The sequence below is a fragment of the Zalophus californianus genome, chromosome 16 (assembly GCF_009762305.2).
Source record: "Zalophus californianus isolate mZalCal1 chromosome 16, mZalCal1.pri.v2, whole genome shotgun sequence".
Classification (NCBI taxonomy): Eukaryota; Metazoa; Chordata; class Mammalia; order Carnivora; family Otariidae; genus Zalophus; species Zalophus californianus.
Genome location: NC_045610.1, coordinates 40671901 through 40688945, shown reverse-complemented (window position 1 = coordinate 40688945; position 17045 = coordinate 40671901). Strand labels below are relative to the sequence as shown.

The 17045-nt window shown below is 45.2% G+C and overlaps 1 protein-coding gene across 1 annotated transcript; it reads left to right on the top strand.

Annotated features, from left to right (window-relative positions):
- The first annotated feature begins 4303 nt into the window (after nucleotides 1–4303).
- Nucleotides 4304–16401, top strand: LOC113939660 (keratin, type I cuticular Ha8-like). Its single transcript, XM_027626089.2, has 7 exons — nucleotides 4304–4732; nucleotides 5796–5878; nucleotides 6828–6984; nucleotides 7311–7472; nucleotides 7559–7684; nucleotides 15330–15550; nucleotides 16266–16401. The coding sequence occupies exons 1-7, from the start codon at nucleotides 4304–4306 to the stop codon at nucleotides 16399–16401; spliced, it is 1314 nt and encodes a 437-aa protein (XP_027481890.1).
- The last annotated feature ends 644 nt before the right edge of the window (nucleotides 16402–17045 follow it).

Genomic DNA, 17045 nt, shown 5'->3' with positions numbered 1-17045 from the left:
TCTCGTTTGATAGTTCCCGAGTGTGTTTTATGTACCAGGCACTGCAGTATGTGCTGGAGAGCGTGCAGAATGGAGATTCACCATCCCCATCTCAGGGTGCATTCTGGGCACTGCTTTTCCTAAACTGCCCTTTGGTCATCTCTCTGGTCTGCTCAAAACCTCCAGAGGATTCTGTTCTGTCCCCTGCTCTACTTCTAGCTCTTTGGGTGAGTGTGCAGCTCAGAGGGGACTGTGGCACTGGTTTGTGGAATGAAGCACGTGGATGGAATGGGTATCTGTGATGGCTGGCTAGGAGCCTCGGCTTGGGCTTGAGGGTCTGGTCGACCGGAGCTAATGTTTCTCGGAATTTCTTTTCTAGTTCTGTGAGCTCAGACAAGTTCCTAACCGCTCTGAGCTTTTTGCTTATTCTATAATGGGATACTGGCAACCACTTTGCAGTGTGGTTGAAAGGATTAAAGCCTGAGGTACAATACCCAGGAGTGCAGAGTAAGTAGTAAAATATGATAGTGTGTATCAACTCTGAATATGTAGGGTGTGTGTGTGTGTGTGTGTGTGTGTGTGTGTGTGTGTGAGAGAGAGAGAGAGAGAGAGAGAGAGAGAGAGAGAGAGTCATGAAATCCTGTGTGAGTGCCAAGCCAGATTCCCAGGGCCTAGTAGATGTTAATAAGTATCACTTCACTTGACCTTCATCTGTCCGCTACAGATATTGTTTCATGTGGACAGGCTTCATACCCACAGGTTTAACAAACACTGTATGGGTTTCCCCTCTGGTCCCTCCCTTCTCCTTCTGTCTTAGATGTTCTTATAAAACAAACCTCTGTGAAGAAGAATGACTAGGAAGAAAACAAACAGAACTTGCTTGTTATATTAAAGACAACACGTGCTAACACACATTTCAAATGTGCCCAAACATTGGCCCCTCCTGAATGCATCAAATACCAGTTTGCTACATTGTGCTTCATTTACATAGGACGACAGCCACCAGGAAGCTCTTCTCTTTCTGTGGAGCAGAGGTCCTGTTCTCAAAGTGTGCTCTCCAGACCCCAGAGTCGGTATCACCTGGGAACTTGTTAGAAATGCAGACTCTTGGGGCTGACCCCAAATCTACTGAATCAGATACCCTGGCATGGGGGCCTGGCAATCTGCCTTTTGGCAAGCCCTCCAGATGATTCTGATGCAGCCTAAAGTTTGAGAATCACCTGTGTAGAAGTTACAAAAATATAAGGAGACCACATTTTTTTTTTTTTTTGCGTAAGTTAGTATAAATTTCAGTTCTCTAGGCTTTAAAAATGCTATTTGACTCTTGAGGTCTACATTTTTGTGTCATTCAAAGTTGTTCCTGTTGGGGCAGGCCTCTGTTGGCTGCACGCTTGCATTCCTAAGGTTGTACCCCTGCTTCTCCAGAGCCCACCATCACGGTTCTGCTTCTGAGTGTGTGCCTGTGGTTACCTGTTTTTCTAGAAAATCCTTTCTGTCTTTCCTCTGCCTGTCCAAATCTTATCTATATTTCAAGCTCCAGATAAAGTCTCTTGATATCCGCCCCCCCCACCCCTGCAGCTCTTTCTGTGACTTCTCTTTCCTTTGAGTGACATGACCTATTTTTCTTTCTGCTCTGAGCTTTTTCAGAGGTGGGGATTTCTCTGATTCATCACTGCAATCCTCATGGTGCCTTGAGATGGCTTTGAATGTTAGAGGAGCTTATATGAATACTGAATCACTTGGAGTAGCTCACTGGGACAAGTTCACTGATGGCGGTAAACCCTGCCTTGGTGAATATTGCCCATATCTGTAGTTAGAGTTGTTAAGGGGAAGTGTTCCCATGGGTCTCACTGTTTATGTATGGGACCAACTGATGGCTGGGTGGATACCATGTCTTAAGAGTTGGTGGCACCAGCATACTGCACACAGGAGTCCTGGGCATGAAGGTTTTCTGGGCCATCTGCTGGCAGCCTCTTAATCCCTGCTCATCAGAAATTCCATTCTAGGGCCTTCACTTAAGAGTAGTAGAGACTCCATGGAATGTATCCATAGGAATGTACTCAGGATGGCGAGGGGGATTAGAAAGAGCTGGAAGGCAAACTCTCTGACTTACTTGCTAACCTACTGCCAGCATCCAGCATCAGAGCCTGCCTGGAACAGAATGGGTACTCCCTCAATGTTTATTGAAGAATGCAGGAACAAATGAAAGCAATAGACATAAACAGCATGGAGGTAGATATGTCTCTCTGCAGAAAGGACTTTCTCACAGTCCCTTGTATTGTAAGCCCCTGAAGATAGAGCTAGATGTTATTTATCTCTTGACACCAGCATCTTGCACAAAGCCTGGGAAGCTGAGCCACAGAGGCCCAGCTGGCCAGTGATGGGATGGGCCTTCCGGAGAGCAGTGGACTGGACAATGAGTTGGAAGGTTATCAGAAGGGATTTAATGCCAAAGGGCCTTAGACTAGAAGTCTTTGAGATCCCTTTTAGCTCAGATTCCTTGTTTTAGAGCCACCTAAAACACGTACCTCCTGCCTCAAGGGTCCTCCTGGTAAATTCATTCATCTTAGGAATGGGGTCAAAGCAGCGTCTTCGTTAGCATAGCCTAGAAGCTGGCTGGCTGCCCTTTTCCAGGGCTTACTGAACAACTGGCTTATTTGTTTAGGAATGGAGGAGGCCATAAAGCTTCTGAAGCTCTGAGTGTGTCTGAAGATTAATGAAATTTAAATTTTATTTTACAGTCTGCTAAGTAATGGACAATCAAGGTGGGTGCATTTCAAAGAAATGCACGAAGTTTCAAAAGATGAAAGATCAAAGTTCTTGAGTGTGTATCTCCTTAAACAAGGTGTAGAGGGAGTCAGTGGGTGAGAGGACCAGTGTCTTACAAGGAAAGCTGCCAGAAAGGAGGAGGAGGTGCCTGAGAACAGACACCATAAAGTACTAATCACTGCCTGCCTTAATTAGCCTATAGACTCTAATACAAAAAACCGATAATTTTATTTCTTGGGAGTCATAGATTACCCTGTTTCATTCATGAAGTTTTTTTTTTTTTTTTCCTGCTTCCCAAACTACTTATTTATCTCATGCTTGCACAGGGAAGTCTTAATTGCCCAAATCAGTTTGATAGGTGGTATTTCCATTTTAATTCAGTTGAAAATACTTTAATTTCTCATCTGATATCTCCTTTGACCCATGAGTAATTAAAAAGTGTCTATTCAGTTTTCAGACACCAAAATCAATTTAGAAGTTAGGTTTCTGTTTTGTTGTTCTGGTCTGATGTTGTCCTCTAATGTTTATAGAGGAGATTTTCATCTCTTCTCTGTTACCTTCCTTCATAAGGAAGCTGTGTATTTATTTTTCCTCATATTTGGGGAGAGTCAGCTTCCAGGGGCAGATTCCTACCTTTGATTTGCCTTTACCAGAAGACTATATATGGGATGGTCCTGGCATTCAAGGCTTCCCACAACCTGGACTGAATGCAACTTTCCAGGGCTCCAGCACAGCTATACTATTTTCCATTTCCCAGACACATTTGATTCTGTTCACTTTGGTCTCTATGAGAGATGGTCTCTCCCCCAGCCCCTCCTGGAAACCATCATTCAAAACACATTTGAAATGCTCCTTGTTCCATGAAGTCTTTTTCTGGTCACACAGTGTGCTCTCTTCTTAAAAATCTATGCAGCTTTTTTTTTTTTTTTAACCCCCTCTCTTATTGCCTTTATAATAAAGGTCATTTACTTTCTTATTCCTCTTACTAAAATCTAAACCCCTCCCTCCAGGCAGGCTAAGCTGCGTCCCAGAGTGGAGACCTCTATACATATCTGCTGAAACAAACTAATTGTGATTTGTTTTGCTTTCCTCAGTGTGCCTGATTTGATGATTATTTTAGACTTTGCCATGATGGAAACATTTGGAGGCAGGAAAAGGATACTGGAGAGGGAGAGATTTTGAGGTGATTTTAGGAGTCTCTGGTTGTTGATTATCTCGCAGATAAATTGACAGAGGGGAAAGAGACATAAGCTACAGGATGTGGGCCACTTGAAGAAAACCTCATTTTCTCTGTGTTGTAGGACCCTGCAGTGCGGGGAAGTATCCTGTGTGGGTGAAGGCCTCTTTCATGAGCTCATTAACTCTTTATAAGAGACAAAAATCACTGACTAATAGAGTGATTGTATGAGAATCAACATAAATATTAATGAGGAAAATGCCTGTTTTCTTGCACCAACACCCACTACAAATCTATATAAGGTCTGGAGGAGAAGGAAGGCTTCTACTTCAAGCAAATCCAACTGTGGGCAAAGGACACGTCTGGCCTTCGAACACCATGACTTCTCATCACTGCAGTTCTCTCCTCAGTGGAAAGTTTCCAGAGGCCAAGCCCGCTTCCCTATGCTTGTCAGCCACCCTGGCACATGCCAACCGAGTGCGTGTGGGGGCAACCCCTCTGGGCAAACCCAGCCTCTGTATGCCCCACAGCTGCCGCACTGCTTGCCCCTTGCCAGGGACCTGCAACATTCCCGGCAACATTGGAGTCTGTGAGAACTATGGGGAAGGTGCCCCGAATGGCCACGAGAAGGTGACCATGCAGTTCCTGAACGATCGCCTGGCCAACTACCTGGAGAAGGTGCGCCAGCTGGAGAAGGAGAACACGGAGCTAGAGACCAGGATCCGAGAGTCGAGCAAATGCCATGAGTCCACCATGTGTCCAGACTACCAGTCCTACTTCCAGACCATTGAAGAGCTCCAGCAGAAGGTGAGGTTTGTGGTGCTTCAGATCAGGGGTTGGCAAACTATGGCCCATCTGGCCTACTAACTGATTTTTATAAATAAAGTTTTATTGGTACATGGCTATGCTCATTCATTAATGTATTGTGTATGGCTGCTTCTGCGCTCTAATGGCAGAGTTGAATAGCTGTGACAGAGATCCATGGCCTTCAAACCCTATATATTTACTGTCTGGCCCTTTACAGAAAAAGATTACTGACACTTGCACAAAATTTTCAGGGCCTGGATTGGGACTGGAAATAGCCACATTTGAAAAAAAAAATTCTTTTTTGACTGTGGGAAGAGAATTTCTTGAGTGCAGATGAATGGGAATATGTAGAAGTTGAGATGGGAGATTTGACTCCCCAGGATTCTGAGTTTATGTTTGCTTATCTCAGTACTTACAATTCTAACATTGTAGTTGCAAAGACAGTGCAACGTAACCTCCAGTGCAGTACAAGGCGGCATGTTCTAATGTCCCTTATGAGCCAGTATATGGTCATTCAGTAGCACTGGTCTCTTCTGCATAGCTACTGTCCCCTTTGATAATCAATGCAAAGCTTCTTAAGAAACTACATCTTTGTTTTGGAGATAGGAAGACAAAAAGTGTCAAATAAGGGCCACAGAAACCTGGCTAGATTCACAGAAGACCTTTGGGGAAGTTGATCAACAAGCATAAGGGACTTCTTATTAAGAATGGGTCCCTCTTCATCTAAACCTTTCATAACCAGTCCATTGTTTCTGTGGCCTAGATTTCAGATCTTGTTCATATCAGGCTAAGTATCACGGCTGGCAATATAAAATTAAGTCTCTGTTATGTGTTCAGTTTGCTATTCCTTTCCATCTCCCAGTTCTTTTGGCTGTATGCCTTCCACCTTTGCCAAGCATCCTCATGCACAGCCCCCGCCCTGTGTCACACCAGCATCTCTTAGGTGTTTGGGAGTCCAAGGGGATGTTGTTGTTTGAATCTCAGGCCAATGGAACTTCTTTTGACCCGAGGCCATTGATGGCTCTAGAGATAGTCAATTACTGAGCCTTCTTTCTTTCCCCAGATCCTGTGCATCAAATCTGAGAACAACAGGCTGGTTGTGCAAATAGACAATGCCAGGCTGGCTGCAGATGACTTCAGGACCAAGTGAGTTGGGGTAGAACAGGCAGAGGGGGGAGCCAGGTACCTACCCTGACTTTTTCTCTCTGGTGATGCAGTTGGCATTAGAGATATAATTGACCAAGATCCCAAACCGACAGTTAAAGCAAGAGAAAACAGAGGGCATTATGCCCACGATCTTGAAAGAACACTCCTCTGCCCCTCAATTGTTTAGCTTTTATAGTTCACAACATGCTTGAGAATGCATCATACTCTTGCTGCTTCCTGTTCCAAGGACCTGGGGAGGTAGGCAGGGCACTGATGGCTTCATCCTTGTGAGGGAACTGAAGCTCAGGGCCCCAAGTCATGTGGCCACTGAGTGGTAGGACTGGAACCTGGCCCTACGTTTCCTACGCTGAGGCCATTTCCTACCAAATTCTGCTGCCTCCATGAGAATGTTTCCACACTGCAGCCCAACCAATTTGTGAGCACTAATAACTCATGACAGGAATCATGCTCCACCATCTATGATGGAGGCCTGTGAGGCTCAAAAGGTTTATGCCACCTCAGAAGGTCCAACCTGGGAACAGGAAGGGGCATTGTGCTTTATTCTTTCTTCAGAACTCTGTGGAAGCCTCACTCCTCTGGAGCTAAAGAGGGCCATTTCTATCCTCCCATCTGGCATTTGGCTTCTAATCTGAGAGAACCCAGGGTCTGCCTCAGTAGGGGGCGTGGAAGAGGAGGGTCTGCAGGGATCACCTGAGGGCAGGTGCTGGCCGTGTGTCTGCCCCAGCACCCTCAGTCCTGGCCACTCTGCCTAGTGGTGCTTCATGTCAGATGGGTGGGGAACACCCCATTGCTTTCCAGGCTGGGAGTGTGCCACATAGGAAATGCCAACTCACAATTAGACTGCAGAGGGATGGCCAGTGGAGTGGCTGCCAGTGTCCTGGGGTCCCTCTGCTCTCTACTCCCGACTCCTGTATCTTTCCTGCTAAAGGTACCAGATGGAACACTCTCTCTGTCAGCTGGGGGAGGCCGACATCTGCGGCCTGCGCAGGGTGCTGGATGACCTCACACTCGCCAAGTGTGACCTGGAGGCCCAGCTGGAGTCCCTCAAGGAGGAGCTGCTCTGCCTTAAGAAGAACCATGAGCAGGTACATGGCCCTTTGTGTAAGACTTTCTGGAAGTGAATTTGGGCTCATTTGGGGGAAGAAATGAAGCTCTTCCTCCTCCTCAGGATGGGAGATCTACAGGCCCTGCCTTGTGGGTAAGCCTCACAAGCTATGGAGGTGAGCTCCAGCTTTCAGTGGGGACTTGCTCTTCATCCACAGCCTTTGGAAGTTGCTAGGCTAATGCAGGTGGTGCCTTGTCCTCAGAGGAGCCCAGGGAAATCACTGGGGAGGGTGGGGAGTGGGAGATGAGGTTTTGGGGTGGAGGGCAGTGGGGACTCCACGGCTGAGATGTCCTCTTGTGCCCACAGGAAGTCCGCCTCCTGAGGAGCCAGCTGGGGGACAAGCTCCAGATTAAGCTGGATGCGGAGCCCACCGTGGACCTGAGCAGGGTGCTGCAGGAGATGAGGTGCCACTATGAGGCCTTGGTGCAGACCAACCACAATGATCTGGAAGAGTGGTTCCAAGATCAGGTGCGGGTGCTGCCTCGGAGCAGGGAGGGACCCTGGCTTCCACCTGGGCAGGTTACTGATCATGTCTCTGTGCCCTTGTGCTTCAGTCTGAAAGCATCAGCAAGCAGGACATGTCCTGCTCCGAGGAGCTGCGGTGCTGCCAGTCGGAGATCCTGGAGCTGAGACGCACAGTGAACGCCCTGGAGGTGGAGCTTCAGGCCCAGCACACGCTGGTGAGCTCCTTTGCTTGGTTCAGTACCTGCCTCCCTTAAATACAGACCAGGACACAGTTCAAACCTTGATTTCCTTGCCTTTGCAAGAACTTTCTCATAGATGTGGATGATGAGGGAATGAACATTACCCATATGAGGGAGGTCCTGCAAACTTATCCTGAGGTCTAGAATGAAGAACAATGGCACGTTTAGTTCTCCCAGCTGAGGACTGCTAACAGGAGTTAGCTTGTTCTCCAGGCCTGGCAATACCTTGGGGTGTCACAGTCTTTTATTTTAAATAATTTTTTATTGTTATGTTAATCACCATACACTACATCATTAGTTCTTGATGTAGTGTTCCATGATTCATTGTTTGTGCATAACACCCAGTGCTCCACGCAGAATGTGCCCTCTTTAATACCCATCACCAGGATAACCCATCCCCCCACCCTCCTCCCCTCTAGAGCCCTCAGTTTGTTTTTCAGAGTCCATCGTCTCTAATGGTTCGTCTCCCCCTCCGACTTACTCCCTTTCATTCTTCCCCTCCTGCTATCTTCTTCTTTTTTTTTCTTAACATATATTGCATTATTTGTTTCAGAAGTACAGATCCGTGATTCATCAGTCTTGTACAATTCACAGTGCTCACCATAGCACATACGCTCCCCAATGTCTATCACCCAGCCACCCCATCCCTCCCATCCCCCACCCCTCCAGCAACACTCAGTTTGTTTCCTGAGATTAAGAATTCCTCATATCAGTGAGGTCATATGATACATGTCTTTCTCTGATTGACTTATTTCACTCAGCATAACACCCTCCAGTTCCATCCATGTCGTTGCAAATGGCAAGATCTCATTCCTTTTGATGGCAGCATAATATTCCATTGTGTATATATACCACCTCTTCTTTATCCATTCATCTGTCGATGGACATCTTGGCTCTTTCCACAGTTTGGCTATTGTGGACATTGCTGCTATAAACATTGGGGTGCACGTACCCCTTCGGATCCCTACATTTGTATCTTTGGGGTAAATACCCAGTAGTGCAATTGCTGGATCGTATGGTAGCTCTATTTTCAACTGTTTGAGGAACCTCCATACTGTTTTCCAGAGGGGTTGCACCAGCTTGCATTCCCACCAACAGTGTAGGAGGGTTCCCCTTTCTCCACATCCCGGCCAACATCTGTCGTTTCCTGACTTGCTAATTCTAGCCATTCTGACTGGTGTGAGGTGGTATCTCATTGAGATTTTGATTTGGATTTCCCTGATGCCGAGCGATGTTGAGCACTTTTTCATGTGTCTGTTGGCCATCTGGATGTCTTCTTTGGAAAAATGTCTGTTCATGTCTTCTGCCCATTTCTTGATTGGATTATTTGTTCTTTGGGTGTTGAGTTTGATAAGTTCTTTATAGATTTTGGATACTAGCCCTTTATCTGATATGTCATTTGCAAATATTTTCTCCCATTCTGTCGGTTGTATTTTGGTTTTGTGGACTGTTTCTTTTGCTGTGCAAAAGCTTTTTATGTTGATGAAATCCCAAGAGTTCATTTTTGCCCTTGCTTCCTTGCCTTTGGTGATGTTTCTAGGAAGAAGTTGCTGCGGCTGAGGTCGAAGAGATTGCTACCTGTGTTCTCCTTTAGGATTTGGATGGACTCCTGTCTCACGTTTAGGTCTTTCAACCATTTGGAGTCTATTTTTGTGTGTGGTGTAAGGAAATGGTCCAGTTTCATTCTTCTGCACGTGGCTGTCCAATTTTCCCAACACCATTTGTTGAAGAGACTGTCTTTTTTCCATTGGACATTCTTTCCTGCTTTGTCAAAGATGAGTTGACCATAGAGTTGAGGGTCCATTTCTGGGCTCTCGATTCTGTTCCATTGATCTATGTGTCTGTTTTTGTGCCAGTACCATCCTGTCTTGAGGATGACAGCTTTGTAATAGAGCTGGAGGTCCGGAATTGTGATGCCGCCGGCTTTGCTTTTCTTTTTCAATATTCCTCTGGCTATTCGGGGTCTCTTCTGGTTCCATACAAATTTTAGGATGATTTGTTCCATTTCTTTGAAAAAGGTGGATGGTATTTTGATGGGGATTGCATTGAATGTGTAGATTGCTTTAAGTAGCACTGACATCTTCACACGGTTTGTTCTTCCAGTCCATGAGCATGGAACGTTTTTCCATTTCTTTGTGTCTTCTTCAATTTCTTTCATGAGTATTTTATAGTTTTCTGAGTACAGATCCTTTGCCTCTTTGGTAAAATTTATTCCTAGGTATCTTATGGTTTTGGGTGCAGTTGTAAATAGGATCGACTCCTTGATTTGTCTCTCTTCTGTCTTGTTGTTGGTGTATAGGAATGCCACTGATTTCTGTGCATTGATTTTATATCCTGCTACTTTACTGAATTTCTGTATGAGTTCTAGCAGTTTTGGGGTGGAGTCTTTTGGGTTTTCCGCATAAAGTATCATATCATCTGCAAAGAGTGAGAGTTTGACTTCCTCTTTGCCGATTTGGATGCCTTTGATTTCTTTTTATTTTCTGATTGCTGTGGCTAGGACTTCTAATACTATGTTGAATAGCAGTGGTGAGAGTGGACATCCCTGCTGCGTTCCTGACCTTAGGGGAAAAGCTCTCCACTTTTCCCCATTGAGAATGATATTCGCTGTAGGTTTTTCATAGATGGCTTTTACAATATTGAGGTATGTACCCTCTATCCCTATACTCTGAAGAGTTTTGATCAAGAAAGGATGCTGTACTTTGTCAAATGCTTTTTCTGCATCTATTGAGAGGATCACATGACTCTTGTTCTTTCTTTTGTTAATGTATTGTATCACATTGATTGATTTGCGGATGTTGAACCAGCCTTGCAGCCCAGGGATCAATCCCACTTGGTCATGGTGAATAATCGTTTTAATGTACTGTTGGATCCTGTTGGCTAGTACTTTGGTGAGAATTTTTGCATCCATGTTCATCAAGGATATTGGTCTGTAATTCTCCTTTTTTTTAAAAATTTTTTTATTGTTATGTTAATCACCATATATTACATAATTTGTTTTGGTGTTGTAATTCTCCTTTTTGATGGGGTCTTTGTCTGGTTTTGGGATCAAGGTAATGGTGGTCTCATAAAATGAGTTTGGAAGTTTTCCTTCCATTTCTAGTTTTTGGAACAGTTTCAGGAGAATAGGTATTAATTCTTCTTTAAATGTCTGATGGAATTCCCCTGGGAAGCCATCTGGCCCTGGGCTTTTGTTTGTTGGGAGATTTTTGATGAATGCTTCAATTTCCTTAATGGTTATAGGTCTGTTCAGATTTTCTATTTCTTCCTGGTTCAATTTTGGTAGTTGATACATTCTAGGAATGCACCCATTTCTTCCAGGTTATCTAATTTGCTGGCATAGAGTTGCTCATAATATGTTCTTATAATTGTTTGTATTTCTTTGGTGTTGGTTGTGATCTCTCCTCTTTCATTCATGATTTTGTTGATTTGGGTCATTTCTCTTTTCTTTTGGATAAGTCTGGCCAGGGGTTTATCAATCTTGTTAATTCTTTCGAAGAACCAGCTCCTAGTTTCGTTGAAACTACTGTTTCAACGAAACAGATGTGGATGTGGAGAAAGGGGAACCCTCCTACACTGTTGGTGGGAATGCAAGCTGGTGCAACCCCTCTGGAAAACAGTATGGAGGTTTCTCAAACAGTTGAAAATAGAGCTACCATACGATCCAGCAATTGAACTACTGTTCTTTTGGGTTCTATTTCATTGATTTCTGCTCTGATCTTTATTATTTCTCTTCTCCTGCTGGGTTCAGGCTTTATTTGCTGTTTTTTTCTCCAGCTCCTATAGGTGTAGGGTTAGGTTGTGTATTTGATACCTTTCTTGTTTCTTGAGAAAGGCTTGTATTGTTATATATTTTCCTCTCAGGACTGCCTTTGCTGTATCCCAAAGATTTTGAACAGTTGTGTTTTCATTTTCATTGGTTTCCATGAATTTTTTTAATTCTTCTTTAATTTCCTGGTTGACCCATTCATTCTTTCGTAGGATGCTCTTTAGCCTCCATGTATTTGAGTTGTTTCCGACTTTCCTCTTGTGATTGAGTTCTAGTTTCAAAGCATTGTGGTCTGAAAATATGCAGGGAATAATCCCAATCTTTTGGTACCGGTTGAGACCTGATTTGTGACCTAGGATGTGATCAATTCTGGAGAATGTTCCGTGGGTACTAGAGAAGAATGTGTATTCTGTTGCTTTGGGATGGAATGTTCTGAATATGTCTGTAAAGTCCATTTGGTCCAGTGTGTCATTTAAAGTCTTTATTTCCTTGTTGATCTTTTGCTTAGATGATCTGTCTAGGGGGGGTGTTAAAGTCCCCCACTATTATTGTATTGTTGTCAATGTGTTTCTTTGCTTTTGTTATTAATTGCCTTATATAATTGGCTGCTCCCATGTTAGGGGCATAGATATTTACAATTGTTAGATCTTCTTGTTGGATAGATCCTTTAAGTAGGATATAGTGTCCTTCTTCATCTCTTATTACAGGCTTTGTTTTAAAATCTAATTTGTCTGATATAAGGATGGCCACCCCAGCTTTCTTTTGGTGTCCATTAGCATGGTAAATGGTTTTCCACCCCCTCACTTTCAATCTGGGGGTGTCTTTGGGTCTAAAATGAGTCTCTTGCAGACAGCATATTGATGGGTCTTGTTTTTTAATCCAATCTGATAGCCTGTGTCTTTTGATTGGGGCATTGAGCCCATTTACATTCAGGGTAACTATTGAAAGGTATGAATTTAGTGCCATTGTATTGCCTGTAAGGTGACTGTTACTGTATATTTTCTGTGTTCCTTTCTGATCTATGCTGCTTTAGGCTCTCTTTTTGCTTAGAGGACCTCTTTCAATATTTCTTGTAGGGCTGGTTTCGTGTTTGCAAATTCCTTTAGTTTTTGTTTGTCCTGGAAGCTTTTTATCTCTCCTTCTATTTTGAATGACAGCCTAGCTGGATATAGTATTCTTGGCTGCATATTTTTCTCGTTTAGTGCTCTGAAGATATCATGCCAGTCCTTTCTGGCCTGCCAGGTCTCTGTGGATAGGTCTGTTGCCAATCTAATGTTTCTACCATTGTAGGTTACATATCTCTTCTCCTGAGCTGCTTTCAGGATTTTCTCTTTGTCTCTGAGACTCGTACGTTTTACTATTAGATGTCGGGGTGTTGACCTATTTTTATTGATTTTGAGAGGGGTTCTCTGTGCCTCCTGGATTTTGATGCCTGTTTCCTTCCCCACATTAGGGAAGTTCTGTGCTATAATTTGCTCCAATATACCTTCTGCCCCTCTCTCTCTTTCTTCTTCTTCTGGGATCCCAATTATTCTAATGTTGTTTCGTCTTATCGTATCGCTTATCTCTCGAATTCTGCCCTCGTGATCCTGTAGTTGTTTCTCTCTCTTTTTCTCAGCCTCTTTATTTTCCATCATTTGGTCTTCTATATCGCTGATTCTTTCTTCTGCCTCCTTTATCCTAGCAGTTAGTGCCCCCATTTTTGATTGCACCTCATTAATAGCCTTTGTGGTTTTGACTTGGTTAGATTTTAGTTCTTTTATTTCTCCAGAAAGGGTTTCTCTAATAACTTCCATGCTTTTTTCAAGCCCAGCTAGTATCTTTAAAGTCATGATTCTGAACTCTAGGTCTGACATCGTACTAATGTCAGTATTGAGTAGGTCCCTGGCAGACGGTACTACCTCTTGTTCTTTTTGCTGAGGTGATTTTTTTCGTCTTGTCATTTTGTCCAGAGGAGAACAGATGAATGAGAGAACAGAATGCTAACAGGTTAACGTCTCCACCAAATATACTCTATACAAATCAGAAAAGACCTGAAACCAGGGGACAAGAAAGGGAAAGAAAGAAGAGAAAAAAAAAAGGAAAAAGAAAAAGATAAAAACAAACAAAAACAGAACAAAACAAAAAAAAACCAGAATATGATCAAATATGATCAGGCTAGTGCATAGATCAGTGCCACATACTAGCTTTTGGGCATATTTTGTTCTGTTAGAAGAAAGTGCCTGCTAAAATTTTAAAGGAAGAAAGACTTATATATGTACAAAATAAGGGGTGTAATAATGAAGGGATGGGAGATGACTGTAAAGATGAAAATTATAAAAGATTTTATAAAAGGACTTAATAAGATAAGAAGTTGTTTTTAAAAAGAAAGAAGAAGATTTAAAAAGAAAAAGAAAAAAGAAAAAAAAGGGAGAGAATGTGATCAGGCAGGAGACTAGAACAAAGCCATACACTAGTGATTTAGGGTATATTTTGATCTGTTAGAAGAAATTGTATCTCAAAATTTTAAGGAGAGAACAACTTATATATATATATATATGCCAAAAATAAGGGTAACTACTATGAAGGGATAAAAATATGACTCTAAAAATGAAAAATAAAAAAAATTTTTTTTAAAAAGGGATTGATAAGATGTTGTTTGAAAAAGGGAAAAAGAAACATTAAAAAAATAGTTAAAAAAATTAACTTTGAAAAACTAATGAATTATGGTAAAAAAGCCATGAATTCTATGTGCAGTATTCCCCTAGCGCTGGAGTTCTCCCGTTCTCCTTGATCAGTAAACTTGGTCTTGGCTTGCTGGCTGTTCTTGCTGAGCTTCTGGGGGAGGGGCCTGTTGCCGTGGTTCCGAAATGTCTTTGCCGGAGGCGGAATTGCCCCGCCCTTGTGAATCCGGGCTAAGCAAGCTGCTTGGGTTTGCTCTCAGGAGCTTTTGTTCCCTGCAAGCTCTCGGTACAGCTTTGGAGGACCAGGGTGAAAATGGTGGCCTCCCAATCTCTGCCCGGAGGAGCGGAGAACTCGGGGCCCCGCTCCTCAGTGCGCCCCCAGAGAAAAGCAGTCATTCCTGTCTCCCCGGTCTCCGGCCGCACTCCGTGCTCACCCGGCCTGTGATCGAGCGTTTCTATGTCTGGCACCCGACCCCGTGTGGAGTCTCCAAACCCAGCAGATCCCTGCGGTGCTCTTCCGCGCTGTTCCTCCCAGGGGAGGAAGGGGAGTCTCCCCGCCTCTGCCGCTTGTTGGGTCCCTGCTGGAGGAGCAGTAGCCCGACTAGGCCGCGGATCACAGTTTATGGCCACCCTGAGCTGAGAGCCCGCGACTCGGCTCCATCTCTGCAGCCGACTTCCCTGCTCCGATCCCTGGGAGCTCTGCCGCACTCAGGCACCCCCAGTCTTTCTGTCACCCCGAGGGTCCTGAGACCACACTGTCCTGCGAGCATTCCACACCCCGCTTAGCCACTGGAGCGACGTCCCTCCGCGGAGCCGACTTCTAAAAGGTCCGATTTTGTGCTCCGCGGCTCTAGCACTTGCCAGAAGCGGCCGACGGAGGCCCCCTCCCCCGCCGTCTATCCTCCCGAATATCGCCTCGGATTCACTTCTCCGCACATCCTGCCTTCCAGAAAGTGGTCGCTTTTCTGTTCAGAGTGTTGTTACTATTCTTATCTTCGATCTCTTATTGAGTTCGTAGGTGTTCAGAATGGTTTGATCCCTATTCAGCTGAATTCCTGAAACCAGACGAAATCCAGGTCTCCTACTCCTCCGCCATCTTGCTCCGCCCCCTGGGGTGTCACAGTCTTACTGGAGAGACTGAGGGCTGCAGTCCATGATTTTCCACCTGCTTCCCCCTTTGGTATTACAGAAAGACTGTCTGCAGAACTCTCTGTGTGAAGCTGACACTCGCTTTGGCACCGAGCTGGCCCAGATGCAGATCCTGATCAGCAACGTGGAGGAACAGCTCTCCGAGATCCGGGCTGACCTGGAGCGGCAGAACCAGGAGTACCAGGTGCTGCTGGACGTCAAGGCCCGGCTAGAGTGTGAGATTGCCACGTACCGGAACCTTCTGGAGAGCGAGGATTGCAAGTGTGTACCCTGACGTTTGTGCCAGTGTCATGTGTAAAAGCAGGGACCTCTTGTGGGGATGATTTGAAAGGAGGGGTGGCATTGCAGACTGCTTCTCTGGGGACAAACTTAAGCCTGGTGAGCCGCCTGGACGTAGAGTAGGGCATTCGGGAACTTTTCAGCTCATGCCATCCATTCTGCTGACCACATTATGTTCCCAGATGCCAATCATTGCCACGGGTGTGCTGAAATACTGAGAGCTCAGTGCATTTAGGTTTTGCTAAATTCTCTCTGGAAGAAGTATTCTAGTAACAGGGATTCTTCATACTCAAGTTTAAAGAACATTGCTAAGGGCATTTGCAGCCATTCTTTCATTTTGTCCTTCCATTGCGCTGTGCAAAAGGTAAGGTGGATAGAACACCCCGTTAAGCAATAATCAACAAGACTGGGGGTTATATGTCAATCGGAGGGCAGCTAACCTCTGGCCTGCTCTTGCCTGGCCAGCCTTTCTGCCTTTCTCATCCGTGTTCCTTTGCCTGGGGCTGGAAGCCCTGGTTTTGCACAGGGGCACGGTGAGCTCTGGTCCCAGCTCCACTGTGGACTTTCTAGGCCCAGCAGGACCTCCAAGGTCTACAATCCCCTTTTGCTTTTCTGATTCTGAAGTGTCTGTATACTTTCGTCTTTCATGCACTTCTGACGTCAGTATTTCAAACATCTCATCTTTTTCTCTCCACAGGCTCCCTTGCAACCCATGTGCGACCCCAGCCTCCAGCACCCCCCGCCCAGTCCCTGCAGCCTGTACCCCCTGCTCTCCCTGCCTTTCTGGGCCTCCTCGGGCCTCCTGTGGCTCCAGCTCAACACCTCGATGCTGACACCCTCCTCAGCCTGAGGGAGATGGGAACCGTCTGCAGCCCCACTGGTTCCACTCTGCTGGCCTGGCCCCTGAGGCCTTGCTCCCTTGGCCAGCTGGGCGGGGAGCTGATGCCAGGCAGTGCTTCTCTGCTGATGGGCTTTCTAGTCCAGTGGCTTAGCCCAGGCCCCTGGATTTGGGCTTCCTCTCTAAAATTTAGAGTGTCTTAAACACTCCTTTTGCTCTCTTCTGTTGCTTCACAGTCTGAGAAGTGGTAGGTAGCCTGGTTTTTATTTTGCTAATAAACTTCACTTCTGCAGCATGAAGAGCCCAGGGCCTGTGGTCAGTGTCTCCACCTCATGCCAAGAGTGTTGCTGAGGGCCCCTTGAGCTGTTCCCACAGAAGCAGGGGTTGGGGCTCCCTCATCTGAGGGTTCTGAGAGATGGCAAAGCCAGCCAGGACCACAGTTAAAAATAGGCCTGTCACAAAATGGTGCCGCTGAGAGATACCCAGCTGTAATTGGGTATCTAAAACCTATTTAGAGCCAGATTCACAGAGCTGTTAAAATATGCGAACCAACTGAAATCCCCCCCTTATCAGGATGAAGCCTCTGGTCCTTGTGCAAAGGAAAAGCTCAGGTCAGAGGTGCTGCCGGGACCCCCTAGA